At 42.8% G+C, this 15,475-nt stretch overlaps 1 protein-coding gene across 1 annotated transcript; it reads right to left on the bottom strand.

The window, feature by feature from the left end:
- Positions 1 to 8,447: 8,447 nt before the first annotated feature.
- LOC107655752 (E3 ubiquitin/ISG15 ligase TRIM25-like) lies at positions 8,448 to 13,888 on the bottom strand. Its single transcript, XM_016443331.1, has 2 exons — positions 13,802 to 13,888; positions 8,448 to 8,980 (listed from the first exon to the last, which is right to left on the bottom strand). Exon 2 carries the CDS (start codon positions 8,976 to 8,978, stop codon positions 8,448 to 8,450), a length of 531 nt encoding a protein of 176 aa, XP_016298817.1. The 5' UTR covers positions 8,979 to 8,980; positions 13,802 to 13,888.
- Between the last annotated feature and the right edge of the window lie 1,587 nt (positions 13,889 to 15,475).

Below are 15,475 nucleotides of genomic sequence, written 5' to 3'. Positions count from 1 at the left end.
GAGTTTAGTCATGGTCCCTGTTTGTGTCATGCTTCCCTTGCCCTCATGTATTCATGCCATTGGTTCTCTTGTTCATTTTGTCATGTTCTGATTGGTTGTCTTAGTCATGTGTCTTGTTTCCCATTGGTTTGCTCATGTCATGTGACCCTCCTTGTTTGCTATAAGTAGCCATCATGTTGTTATTGTCTCTTGTCGTGTATTGAAGTTGTAACCCGCTGTCGGTGAGTCTAGTCTGTTTATGCCTCGTCAAGCCTGTTCATGTCTAGTCAAGTCTGTTCATGTCTAGTCAAGTCTGTTAATGTCAAGTCAAGTCTCGGATTATTGTTTGGATGTTTGGATCACCTGTAAATAAACTGCACTTGGGTTCTTCACTACGCTCGCCTTCAGTGGACTGGATTCATTACAGAAATAAACAGTGCTTTGATTTTTTTCAGCTACATTAGGTGTATTTAACAATAGCATTCAAGAAACTGAACCAACAAATATAAAAATAAAACACTTCTAGACGTCAATGTATGAATTAAATATACAATGATACTTAAAGAAATAGTTCACCCAAAAAGGAAAATTCTGTAATCATTACTCGCCCTCATGTCGTTCCAATCCTGAATGAGTTTCTTTGTTATGTTGAATATAAAAGAAGATATTTTGAAGAATGCTGTTAATCAAACATTTGATGGTCCCCATTGACTTCCATAGTATTTCTTTCCCTGAGGGCCACCCGAAAACCTTGGGTCAAAGCGGGCCAGCTTGGGCTTGAGGAGTGGCTATGAACAAAGGTAGAGTTTCTCCGCGTCAAGAGAGCGTCAGCGCCACGGATTATTTCATAAAGTTAATAGCTATAACACCAGTATTAAAGACTTTTAAAATAATTTTATCTCTAAACTCACTTTCCAACATCAGTGAGTGTATGAAATCACTTCTGTTTGAGATCCGATGGGGATTATGATCATACAAGGCATAAATATTTATAAGTGATGCAAAAGACTATGCACGCTATAGCTGTAGCCATTACCATAGTAAACATGGTAAAAACGACTACTTGAAGAAATCAGAAAAATCATATAGGCTATCACAATCGTGTATTTATTTAGTGACATAATTTATCTGTCAGTAAGTCTTCTCTCTTTATACCTGACAGTCTGATGTTCATATTTAGCTCCATGTATGTCATAAAATATATCATAATCATAGTTTTTGTTCGGAAACTCCTCTGCTACTCAGGTCGTATTTTGATGGAAAAAATATAGAAATGATCATTATTTTTAAATGTGATGTGATGTATACTGTGACTACAAACAAGCAGAAATAGACGTGACTGAATAGTATGTGCGTCCTCTTTCTTTTGTGAAATAATGGTAAATACCACTTTATTTCTGTGACAAATGTTCAATTCTGACAAATTAATTCATTATGATCAATGTATCACTTATTAAAACTGGTAAAACTTTGATGTTTTTGGATTTAAATCTTTAAGTAAACAACAAAAAATACAAACAAACGCTTTTATCATGTTTGTTTTGTGATTCTGCTAGTTCCAGTGACTTATTTCTGATTAGTTTTCTGATAACTTCTCTTTGTTGGTGAAATGATGGGGTTGTGTGACATTGTTCCAAAGAGGCGTGTAAAGGGCGGGTATTATTATTATGATTTTGGGCTCAGTGCTACAGGTCTTAGTCTATTAGCCCGGCCCGGCCCGGCCTGGCCCGGCCCGGCCTGTTGAAAGCACTGGCTCTTACTGGCTTTTCCACCGACAGTGGAAAAGCGGCTAATGTGGACCAACAACTGTTTGGTTCTTCAAAATTCTTTAAAATATTTAATCTTGTGTTCAACATAAGAAAGAAACTTGTACAGGTTTGGAATGACATGAGAGTGAGTAAATGATGACACAATTTTAATTTTTGGGTGAACTATTCCTTTAAAGCAACGCTAACGAGACAGACTACAGCAGGTTTATTAGGCTTCTGTCACTTTAAGAGCTGCACGGATCTAATACTGACACGCATCCGAACTGTTTACATCCACATAAGATATAAATGACTGTGTTTATGTAAAAGCTTTAAAGCGAATGCAAATAAATGTGATGTATATGATGGTTTTATGTTATGTATATGATGAAGTTGAGAAAACTCAAAAATCTCCTACAAAAACAAGTTGAGAAAACGTCTCGTTACATATGTAACCCTCGTTCCTTGAAGGAGGGAATGGAGACGTCACATTGGTGACCGACGAATTGGGATCTCACCTGAGAGCCCTATTATCTCAGAGTGTAAACTAAACGAGGGAACGAGGGTTACATACGTAACCGAGACATTCTCTTTCAGTCGGTCACTCCGAGTCACGTCGGTGACCGACTAATTGGGATCCCTAACAAAGAGCCACTATTGCTGCCCTTTCCAGTGCCCCTAGTAAGCCACCTGGTCCCCCCGCGGCAACTGGGGCGGAAGATAGGACATAGCTTACTTGGAGAGAGTCTATTACTGTTGTTCCACTACACCAGTGTTTCCTAAACCTGTCCTGGAGGCCCCCCTGCCCTGCACCTTTTGTATGTCTCCCTTATCTAACACACCTGATTCCTCTCATCAGCTCATTAGTAGAGACTGCAAGAACTAAATTGGGTGTGTTTGATTAGGGAGACATACAAAATGTGCAGGGCAGGGGGTCCTCCAGGACAGGTTTGGGAACCACTGCCCTAGACCCATACAGTAAGTCTTATTGGATAACACTGGGAAAGCGTACCCTTTCCAGGGATGCTGCGGAATCCATATCCTGCCCGCAGGGAGGTATCATGTGGAGATTACACATATGGACTGGGCATTAAGGGCAGTACAACATATGGAATGTCTCTGAGGTGGCTCCGCCCCAGTTAGGAGGGAGGCAACAACGGCAGGGACGGCAGAGCGGTGTCTGCAAGGTTAAGACACAGGCTCACCAAGAGGGGAACCGTACTGTGGAAGAATACACACATGGGATCACCGAGGGGATCACAACATATGGACACCTAGCCTAGCACAGGGGTCAACCAACAGGCGTACTTACAAGTCTTGAGAGTGAGTAAATGATGACACAATTTTAATTTTTGGGTGAACTATTCCTTTAAAGCAACGCTAACGAGACAGACTACAGCAGGTTTATTAGGCTTCTGTCACTTTAAGAGCTGCACGGATCTAATACTGACACGCATCCGAACTGTTTACATCCACATAAGATATAAATGACTGTGTTTATGTAAAAGCTTTAAAGCGAATGCAAATAAATGTGATGTATATGATGGTTTTATGTTATGTATATGATGAAGTTGAGAAAACTCAAAAATCTCCTACAAAAACAAGTTGAGAAAACGTCTCGTTACATATGTAACCCTCGTTCCTTGAAGGAGGGAATGGAGACGTCACATTGGTGACCGACGAATTGGGATCTCACCTGAGAGCCCTATTATCTCAGAGTGTAAACTAAACGAGGGAACGAGGGTTACATACGTAACCGAGACATTCTCTTTCAGTCGGTCACTCCGAGTCACGTCGGTGACCGACTAATTGGGATCCCTAACAAAGAGCCACTATTGCTGCCCTTTCCAGTGCCCCTAGTAAGCCACCTGGTCCCCCCGCGGCAACTGGGGCGGAAGATAGGACAGAGCTTACTTGGAGAGAGTCTATTACTGTTGTTCCACTACACCAGTGTTTCCTAAACCTGTCCTGGAGGCCCCCCTGCCCTGCACCTTTTGTATGTCTCCCTTATCTAACACACCTGATTCCTCTCATCAGCCCGTTAGTAGAGACTGCAAGAACTAAATTGGGTGTGTTTGATTAGGGAGACATACAAAATGTGCAGGGCAGGGGGTCCTCCAGGACAGGTTTGGGAACCACTGCCCTAGACCCATACAGTAAGTCTTATTGGATAACACTGGGAAAGCGTACCCTTTCCAGGGATGCTGCGGAATCCATATCCTGCCCGCAGGGAGGTATCATGTGGAGATTACACATATGGACTGGGCATTAAGGGCAGTACAACATATGGAATGTCTCTGAGGTGGCTCCGCCCCAGTTAGGAGGGAGGCAACAACGGCAGGGACGGCAGAGCGGTGTCTGCAAGGTTAAGACACAGGCTCACCAAGAGGGGAACCGTACTGTGGAAGAATACACACATGGGATCACCGAGGGGATCACAACATATGGACACCTAGCCTAGCACAGGGGTCAACCAACAGGCGTACTTACAAGTCTTAGGCCTCCACACGTCCGGCTGCTGAGGGTGATGGAGGAACTCCACAAGAAGGGAATGGCGCAGCAAGCGAGACACCGAGCAGTTCCTCTGGTTTTACTGGCTACTCAAGGCGAGTACATGAGAGGACACTGGCTCTACACAAAGGCTATAAAACCCAGCCCAGCCCGCAGCTCTACACATCTGTCAGCGAGGCGCCTTGCGCCAATGCCCAGGAAGAAGCAACACTCCTTGTCGAGTGTGCTCTCAACCCGAGGGGGCAAGGCACGCCTTGGGTCTGATACGCCAAGATGATGGCATCCACTATCCAGTGGGCCAACCTCTGCTTGGGGACAGCCTTTCCCTTCTGCAGGCCTCCGTAACAGGTGAAGAGCTGCTCTGAGGTCCTAAAGCTCTGCATATGGTCAACATATATGCGTAAAGCGCGAACGGGACAGAGCAAAGCTAGGGCTGGGTCTGCCTCCTCAGAGGGCACTGCTTGCAGGTTCACCACCTGATCCCTGAAAGGCGTGGTGGGAACCTTGGGCACATAGGGCCGGGGTCTCAGGATAACGTGAGAGTTAGCTGGGCCGAATTCCAGGCACGATTGGTTGACGAAAAATGCATGCAGGTCCCCTACCCTTTTGATGGAAGCCAGCGCAGTTAAGAGCACTGTCTTTATCGACAGAGTTCTCAGCTCTGCAGACTGCAACGGCTCAAAAGGGGCCCTCTGCAATGCCGTAAGCACCAGAGGGAGATCCCAAGAGGGTACGGGGTTAAGGCGAGGAGGATTTAGTCTCCTCGCGCCCCTCAGGAACCTGATGATCAGGTCGTGCTTTCGCAAAGACTCACCGTCTACAGGATCGTGATGTGCGGCAATTGCGGCAACATATACTTTTAGGGTGGAGGGAGACAGCCTTCGCTCCAATCCCTCCTGGAGGAAGGAAAGCACAGCTCTGATCGGGTATCCCCGGGGGTCTTCCCGGTGAGAAGAGCACCATTCAACAAACAGGTTCCACTTCAAGGTATAGGCACGACTCGTAGAGGGTGCTCTTACCGAAGTGATGGTTTCTACCACCGCCTGGGGTAGATCACCTAGGATCTCCGCGTCCTGTCTAGGGACCACACGTAAGGGGGTTCCACAGATCTGGACGTGGGTGCCAGAGGGTGCCCCGTCTCTGAGAAAGTAGATTTTCCCTCAGAGGAATGCGCCAGGGAGGAGCTGTCGCAGGGAGCATTAGTTCCGGGAACCAGGTCCGGTTGGGCCAGTAAGGTGCAACTAGCAGGACCTGCTCCTCGTCCTCCCTGACTTTGCTCAACGTCTGTGCAAGTAGGCTCACTGGGGGAAACGCATACTTGCGTCGACCCTGGGGCCAGCTGTGCGCCAGTGCATCCGTGCCGAGGGTTCCCCCGGTCAGGGAATAGAACAGCTGGCAATGGGACGTGTCTGGAGAGGCAAACAGGTCTACATGGCGGGCGAGTTGCTACATACGACGGGAGCGTAGACCACCCTGGTGGTTGATGTACGCAACGGTTGCAGTGTTGTCCGTACGAACCAGTACATGCTTGCCTTGTAGCAGCATTTTGAAGCGGCCCAGCGCAAGACGTACTGTAAGCAACTCGAGGCAATTGATGTGCCAATGCAGATGGGGGCCCGTCCACAATCCCGAAACTGCATACTGCGTATGTGGCACCCCAGCCCGTAGTGGAGGCATCTGTGAACACAACAGCATGCCTGGACACCTGCACTAAGGGAACTCCTGCCCGAAGAAATGCAGGGTCCGACCACAGGCTGAAAGCTTGGCAACAGGCCGAAGTGATCGTCACTCGATACGTGCCGCGTTGCCACGGCCATCTCGGGACAAGGCCGTGAAGCCAATGTTGAAACGGCCTCATATGAAGCAATTCGAGTGGCGTTACTGCAGATGCCATATGCCCTAGGAGCCTCTGAAACAGTTTCAGTGGGGCCGCTGTCCTGCGCTTGAGAGAATTCAAGCAGTTCAGCATTGACCAAACTCGTTCCTCTGTGAGGCGTGCCGTCAGGTTGACCGAGTCCAACTCCATACCAAGAAAAGAGATCCTCTGCACTGGCACTGTTGGGCAAAGCTCTCGACTGCATCGCCGAATAGGCCAGCCTGGGAGATAAGGGAGTCAAGAAAACGATATTTCCGGTCTCCCGCATATCCGGCATGTTCAGCCAGAGATGGCGTTCCTGGACCACCAACGTGGCCATCGTCTGACCCAGGGAGTGCATAGTGACTTTCGTCACTCTCTGGGCGAGGTCCGTCACTGTGCGCAGCTCCTGCATCAGCCCCGGGTCAGAACTACCCCCGTGCAACTCTTTTAGTGCCTTAAGCCTGGTATACCTGCAGGAGTGCCATGGCGTGCAGGGCGGAGGCAACCTGTCCAGCAGCTCCGTAAGCCTTGGCCGTAAGAACGGATGAGAACAGGCCTTGGATGGGAGACGCGGGTTACCCCTCCAGGTGGAAGCGCTTCTTGGACACAATTGCATCGCAACCACGTGCTCCACCGAGGGGATCGCCGCATACCCCCTGGCCACCCCGCCATCGAGGGTAATGAGGGAGGAGGAGGCACCAGATCGGTTTCGGGCAGAAAAGGTTCCCTCCATGACCTAGTCACCTCCTCATGCACTTCCGGGAATAATGGCACTGTGATGCTGCAATCGACACCTGGCCATCCGGAGGATGGGGGGCCCAAAGAGATTTACTCGGCGAGTTTGGGCCCACTGTAGCCCTCAGGTCACCCTGTTTATTCGCCAAAGTAGCCCTCTTCTGCGGAAGAGAAGAAGAGCTAGATCGGGGCATAGATAAGGGGACTCCACTTCTCCTGAGGTATTGGAGTCTCGACCGCAACGCTGAGATGGTCATCCTCCCGTATGCTCGTGTCATGACGAGGCTCTCAGGCGAGATCCCAATTTGTCGGTCACCGACATGACTCGGAGTGACTGACTGAAAGGGAACTCAAAAATCTGCTGAAGCTGGTTGCCTTAAGCTTTTAAGTTTTCTAAACTTTTGATTTTTACAGTGCACATTCTTCAGAAGCATGGTTTGCAAATTTATTTACATGATATTTATATGACCATTCCATATTGTGAATATAGTCAGAGCTAAATGGTATGACACTGTCACGATCACTCGGGGAAGGAATGAGGAGATCCAGGAGAATACTTCTAATTCGACTTTAATCACACAAACAAAGCGATACAACCACATGTACTTCAGAATGACATTTAACAGCCGACGCTAGACACAGGGAAACACAGGGCTAAAGTAGACAAGGAAACTAATGAGGGAACACCTGGAAACAATGAACATGACATGAGGGCAAACACAGCTGGAACCAAATAAACATAATGAGGACAGGAACAGGAAACATGACCAAAAAAGGAAAAGAGGAACCAAGGCCCTGTCCACACGAACGCGGTTATTTTCAAAACCGCAGCTTTTTCTACGCAGTTTGGCCTTTCGTCCACACGTAAACGCAGCACTAGGTCACTGAAACCGAACATTTTTGAAAACTCCTGCCAGGATGAAGATTTTCAAAAACTCCGGTTGCAGTGTTATCGTGTAGACAGCGAAAACGTTTTTGGCTTGTGAGGTCAGAGCCTGCGCTGTTATCTCCGCCTACTGAAAACTTTTTCAGGCTTCTGATTGGCCAACATGGTTTTACGGTTGAGATTTTATCGCCACCTGTTGGCTTGGCATGCTCTTGACAGTGCTTCATAGCGTGCATTTGCATTTTCATGTGGATGGAAATTTTTTTTAAAACAGAAGAAGGAAAAACTCCGTTTTTAAAAATAACCGTGTACGTGTGGACATGGCCTAAGACAGGGGTAAAACAAGGAAACACAAGTCCACAACACTGACAGACACAAAGCAGGATTTTTGGAAAGGAAAATTTAAAGGAGAAAAAATAAGACTTCTTTAACTGCTTATGACATGAGTTTAAGTTTGGAGAACTTTAAGTGATTTTACTATACTGTGGTAATCACCAGCACATCACAGTTACTTAAAATGATTATTGTTATTACTGTATACTGTATTACTGTTACTGACAAAAAATATGTATTTGATATTCACATACCAGTTTCACTCAAATACCAGAATTGGGGAGAATCAATCAATCATGAATGATTTACTACCATTGTTTGAATAATATGCAATCATGTAATCCATTAACAAGTAACTGTGCTCTGATTAAAAGCATTATAAACTGTACTCATAGACTCACTCTATAGGAACAGTGTTGTGAGTCCTGTGGTCTCCTTCAGTGCAGGACAGACACACACACGTCTGATCATCTCTGCAGAACAGCTCCAGAGGTCTCTCGTGTTTCTGGCATATATAATCCTCCAGATTTTCCACAGCGTTGATCAGTGTGTGTTTCTTTAGACGTGGGACTCTGTGATGAGGCTCCAGGTGAGTCTCACAGTAAGAGCTTTGACACGTCAGGCAGGACTTCATGGCTTTCTGCTTTCTTTCATCACAGAAGTCACAGAACACCTCAGATTTGCCTTGATTGAGCTTCTTAAAGTATTGTACAACCTTTGTGAGTGTTGTGTTAATTTCAAGATCAGGTCTATTGCTAAGTGTTTTATTACAGAGTGGACAGAAGCAGGTCTGTGTGTTTGTCCAGCACTTGTTCAGGCAGGTTCTGCAGAAGTTGTGTCCACATGGAGTGGTGACTGGATCAGTGAACACATCCAGACAGATGGAGCACTGGAGCTCCTCATTTAGTGGACCACTGGAGGATGCCATGCCTGAACAGATAAATTATGACAATATATCATCTACATTTCTCTATAATTCCAGCAAGTCTACTATTTTTATGCACAGGGTAAAAGTTTTGTTTAGCATGGTCCACGTAGCCCCTGCTGGTTGATGCCGTAATTACACTATTCTATGCCCAAGAAGTATAAATCTGTCATTCACAAGTAGCCATGTTTACTGACAGAATATAGACATGGTGCTCATGAACAAAGATGACAACATGTAGCTTGTGTATTTATAGGTTTCATGCACAAGCCAAGCAACTGCCATGGAGATGAACGGGAATGCAACAGATAGATTTGTATCAGGTATTATAGACTTCCTTATCTTTTTATAATAACTTGAAAGTCTAAACGAGATTGTAAGGACTACAAAGTACAATGTTTTCCCTGCAAACTGTATTCTGTTTTGTTATGAGTAGGCACAAATTCCTTAAAATAATATTTAAATATAGTAACTAAGTACTCTTGCATCAGTTATTCAAAATCTTTAACTGCTAGGTTACTCCACCACAGGAAGAGCAGCACATCAAATGGTTATTAACAGCAAACGCCTCAAAAAGTTGTCAAGAATCTTTTTTTTTTTTTTTTTAATAAATGATGTAACCCAACAAATAAAGATCCTCTAAACATCAGGGGCCTCATGTATAAAACTTTACGTAGATTTCATCCTAAAAGTGTACTTACGCACAAAAGCTAGATTTTGCGAACGCACAAAAGTTTTCAGATTTATGAAACCATGCATACACCAGAACCTGCGCAAAAATCCCTTTATAAATCCCAGTGAGGGGAAGATTGTGCGTACCCTGTCTCCTCCCCGAAATAACCATATGGAGCTTACAACGCCTAGTTTTACGATGCATAACCTCAACCTCATTTGCATATAATTTCCATGCATACTCCCATCCACGTGACACCATATTTAACACCGTCGAAGGCACAAGACTTTAAGGAAATATGAGTCCATTTGTGCCACATTAATGTTTATTGCCAAAATCATCCAGTATGTTTTAGAATAAATATATCAAAATATCCATAAAAACAAATCTGTTTAATTCTCAGATAAATATCCTATTTTAGAATATAGTTGACCTCATTCTTTTCCACTGGCCAAATAGTATTTCAAATGCAGTTTTTCTGAAAAGGCTTCTTTTAGCTATTTTTAGTGGAAACAGATATTGCAGTCTGATTTGGGGCGTCACTGACAAAGTATTTTAAAAAGGAAACATGCAACTCTTACAATTTTTTCAAGCTGTATGCTTCAAATACAGTGGTATTGTTCATAATGTTGTGAAGATGCCTTGACACGCCATCAACACCTCCATGCAGCTGCGGTTGTACAGTAAGCTATTACACTCTTAAAAATAAAGGTGCTTCACGATGCCATAGAAGAACCTTTTTGTCTAAATGGTTCAATAAAGAACCTTTAACATCTGAAGAACCTTTCTGTTTCACAAAAGGTTCTTTGTGGCGAAAGAAGGTTCTTCAGATTATAAAAAGGTAAGAAAGAGATGGTTCTTTAAAGAACCTTTGACTAAATGGTTCTTTGTGGAACCAAAAAGGGTTCTTCTATGGCATCGCTTGAAGAACCTTTTGAAGCACCTTTATTTTTAAGAGTGTAGGCTATCATTGGACTTATTCAAACCGGACAATGGACCGTTCGACCACCGAATCCAGCAGTGTCCCCCTTAATATCGAAGTAAGTGTTCATCATTGATTATTGTTCTTTATAAAAAATTTAAAAAAATCTCATAACATGAGATCAATCCAGCAGTGTCTGCCATAATATCGAAGTAAGTGCGCATCATTGATCATTGATCTCGCTAAAAAAATTTCTCATAACATGAGATCTGCAGTTTAGTTTAAATATGAATTATTATAGCACTCCTCGCTGTCATTAAAACATAGCATGCCAAAGGAAAAGTGATCAAGTGCATCCACTACAAATGTTTAAATTCATATAATTTTGGTTTAACTTCAGTTAATGTAGGCTAATTGCAGTGCTTATCTCCATTAATGAGTGTGGAATATTTAATGTAAATGTGTATATCGAAATAAAAACAGTTTAAAATCCTTGTTTACTTCATTACTTTTCAAACTCCAGGAAAAAGCACAGTCAAGATCATCCGTATGGTGCGCACATATTTACGCCAAGTTTATTTTTTATAAATCCAGATACGTGCGTACACACATGGTGAGCGTGATTTGACCAAGTACAACATGTTCCTGGATCAACATCCTTGTCATCATTCCAATCAACCAAGCACAGTTGAGAGATAACTTGTCAGGAAATGTCAGTTTTAGGTTTACAATCGGGATTAGGATTGTTAATCAGCTATCATTTCCCAGTGATTTTAGGAATAAATTATGGGTAAGGTTAGGTTTAGGGTTTCTGCAGACATGAACAAGTTAAATTTAAGACTTTTTAATACCACCTTATATGAAATTTAAGACCTAAACCTGTAATGGAAATACACATTTTATTACATACATATGTAATATCTAATGTGTAAAAATTTAAAAGAAAACAAAATATCATTGCTGTAATAAATGATATTGATTACTGCGATATACAGTGAACTTTTCATGTCAGCAGACAATATTCCATACAAAATATCCCTGCAAAATAACTGCATCACTGAGATTTTTGGTGGAGTAAACAATTTATTCTGAAGCAATATTTTCATCAGTGTTCTATCAGCTTTTACATACTTAAATCTGCATATTTACCCTTACAAAGGCCTATTTTTAACCTTTTTAAATGTATGCATCATCTTACATGTCAAATGATTACAATTTATCAATAAATTCAATATACACTATAGGGCTGCTACCAGTCAGATTAAATAATTTACACTGCAAATAACAATAATTACAACTGCAGTAAATAATGTTATGAGATTAATGTTTTAAATGCATTTATGAGTATACAAATAAGAAATGTTAAGGGGAAAAATTTATACTTTTCAAAATACTTCAACTAAACTACCAGTAAGTGACGGTAAGTCACTTAATGAGTGACTCATCGAGTCATTCTGTCACAGTACAGAAGGAGACCAAAGACGGAGAGGTAAAGTACAAAGGGATCTTTATTAACAGGTGCTGAGAGAGAGAGATGGAGAGCAAATGGGTTAGAACAGTCTATGGAATGGCAGGGATCTAGCTCACGTGATGACGGGTTCCTTCTAGGATCGGGCTGAAGAGGATGGCACAGAGACAGGTAGGTTTCAGGATGGCGTCTGGGTTAGTGAGTCAGGTAAGGAGTAGCGTAGTGAACTCAAGACCAGACGAAGTGTGACTGCAGTGACTGGGTATTTGAGCTAGTGCTGATGAAGTGGTGACAGGTGCGGCTGATTAGTACTCCGGTGATTGTGAACAGGTGTGTGAGGTGATTGGGCCTGACGAGGCTGGACTATCCCTGACACATTCATTCAACTGATTGAGTGTGTTATCATGCTGGTATCTTAAGGACTTTCGTGGACAGCTGACTCCTAAAGTTTTTCATATTCTTCATATTCTGTGTGGTGATCAGTTCATACTGATAGAAATTAATCTTTTCCAATAAGTTTAAACTGATTTTTGCATTTTATGGGCATTTTTACCTTTATAAAGCCATTTTTTCTAAAAGTGACGGTTGATTCATTCAGGAACGAAACACCGTCATGTTGCTCAGAGACGCAAAACAGCGCTGTGGCTTTGTTTGGAATTATTTTTGTTGGCGAAATAGCGCAAAAACAGGCAATATGGTGTCTAAAACGTAAGTCTCTTAATAAAACTTCTAGTTTATTGAACCGATGTAAAAAATCAATATCACATTTGTATATGGTAATTTTTGGAGAAAAAAAAGGCACTCTTCTGTGTGAACTTGATTAACTATATGAAGTGGTATAAATATACACATTTTCTGCCCACGTGTCCTGTATTTGTGATCATTCTGAATGTATTTTAATAGACTGAATCATGCAGTGAAAGAGCGCACTGTAAATGCGCACGCGCACTAAACTTCACTTAGTGTGTGCACTCTGTAGGTGTTTTCAATGTTTTTTTTGCGTCGTGAGAATATTGAGAAAAATAGTTCACTTGTCATGGTGTTATTTAACTATATCATATTATGAATAAACTAAACATTTTGAATTTTTACCTCAGTGTGTTTCTTCTGAGTTTATGTGTGCTGTCAAGCTCATTTGTTCTGAAGTCTCGAGACAAACAGAGTGAGCCTCAGCGCGAGCTTGTATTCTAATTGTTCTCTCTGATGACGCAGTAACTTACCGCGGGTCGGTCTGTCCAATGATTGTAAAGTCATTAGGTCCGTCAGACTGAAGATATTTTAGCGGTAATGAGACCAAAAATATTTAAGACCCATCGAATCCGAATTTAAGACATGTTAAGACTTTTTAAGGCCTTATAGGAACACGTTATTTAAGACATTTTAAGACTTTTTAAGGACCCGCGGACATTGGGTTAAGTCTGTATTTTTGGACAGTAATGTTGATCCAGGATCAATAAAAGATGTTGATCCAGGAACATGTCTTACTTGGCAAAATCACGGCGACCTACGCTCATTTCTATGTCCATTTTTTGCGTACGCAAGGTTTATACATGAGGCCCCGATGTGATTTTCATTTTATAAAGCAGTTTTCACAGACTTTGGTTATTTTGTCTGTAGCTCAAGTAGCCTACTTCCTGTTTCTGAAGTCTCTAAAGTTTGACAACAGTTCACAACAAACAAACTTTTAATGATTTTAAATACTGCTTCTGGTAATATTGCTTCATGGTATTTACTGAACTAATTCTTACACTTTCTTCACTTACCTGGGAGTTTATATCAGATGTAATCAATAGTTTGTGTTCAGATAAAATGGTTGTTGTTGCTGTTGAAGAAGCTTCCAGCACATCTGTTTTTTTTTAGTTTCACATTCACTTCAGAACATAATTGTGACGTCACTTCCTGTTTGTTGCTGCCGCGTGTTTTGAGTTTGAGCTTTGTCATGTTAATTCTTTATCGTCTATTTTTTATCTTAAAATCAATTTTATACACAATCATTTTCGTTTCTATAACGTGTGAATATATCCCCTATCGTATTCTACAACAAAAACAATCAGAGCATCTTGTTATCAGTTTATTCTGATTTCCCGAGTCCGCTATTAGCATTGTAGGAAAGTATTTTCTTTTAGTTTCACTTTAATATTTTACCACTAGAGGGCGCATATCCTTCATCTTACTGATACCTATACACTTTCCCTTTAAGACACTGCGCTTTATACACCACAAGCGCTGGGTCACAGTGAGCCTCCGAACTTTAAAGTTGTGTGCGTTCATGCAGAAAATTCAGTTTATTTTGCATTCTCTAGCAGAAACATGCATGTCAATAATGTTGATGTTATTGTGATGATGTTGTTAATCTTGTAAATGCATATTTGCACAGTATTATGTTATTCGTTAATCTACGTTAGGAAGCTAACATGCTAGTTTCACGTGCAATAGTGCATTGTTATTTAATATAAATCTTGATCTTTTAACCATTTTAAGACAGTTTGAGATGCTACACTATCATAATTGTGAATTTGCAAGAGAATTTCAGACCATTGATGATTATCTGTTTATGTTCAGAATGCAAATGTTTTAACATCTGTACTAAGTTAATAAAAAGGCTGTAATATTTTATATCTAATTTACACAATTTTCCTCTATTTCAGACCACACACACATACACACCCCAAATACCCCAATGCTTTTGCCTGTATACATTTATGCTCACCAAAAGTGGCCTGTATAAACCCAACTCGTTAAAGCTTTCTTGGATGTGACTCTCTGGGCCCTTTACTCTCTTACCGGAGTCGCCAGTTTTCAAAGGTCTATCAGAACAATCCAGAGGTTCCACCTCTACAAGCATATAGCCCGTTAGCATCGCCAGCGTGGTTGCCGCTAATCTCGCTTACATTGCTAATACTCTATTCACACACATTACCATTGTTTTACTCACTGTTACTTGCTTTAATAGCGGATATGTGTCTACCTTTGAGTGCAGGTGAGGACACGTTCGAGGTGCATTCCGTGCAGCTCGAGCTGGAGGCCGTGGAGAAGCAGGCCCAGCTGAGAGAGCGGAGAGCCGCGCTTGAAACATCCCGGGCTGACACTCACAAGTCCGGGGTAAGCATACAGCGCGCTGCTAACTCTCCCACCACCTCTACTCCGTGGGTTTCTCTGCACAGGCCCGGTGCACCGGAAGACACGAGCCAGGCCCCGGGCGATGACCTCTCCCCCTCCGCCTCCTCCGGTCTTCGAGATCTCCACCTAGAACCGCTTCGCTCCCCTCCGCGAGACGGAATGCGACGCTGTGATCGTCGGAGACTCCATCGTCTGGCACGTCCGTGCTACAATAGCTGAAGGTAATGTAGGGTCCATGTAAACGCAGCTACTGAGTGAGATCAGATGGTAAACTGTCAAATTAGAGATGTCTTCGAGGGGGGGCAATCCGAGCCGGA

Source organism: Sinocyclocheilus anshuiensis, unplaced genomic scaffold (genome assembly GCF_001515605.1).
Source record: "Sinocyclocheilus anshuiensis isolate Anshui unplaced genomic scaffold, SAMN03320099.WGS_v1.1 scaffold1297, whole genome shotgun sequence".
NCBI lineage: Eukaryota > Metazoa > Chordata > Actinopteri > Cypriniformes > Cyprinidae > Sinocyclocheilus > Sinocyclocheilus anshuiensis.
The sequence above is the reverse complement of the archived record's forward strand: the minus strand, read 5'-3'. Positions and strand labels throughout refer to the sequence as shown.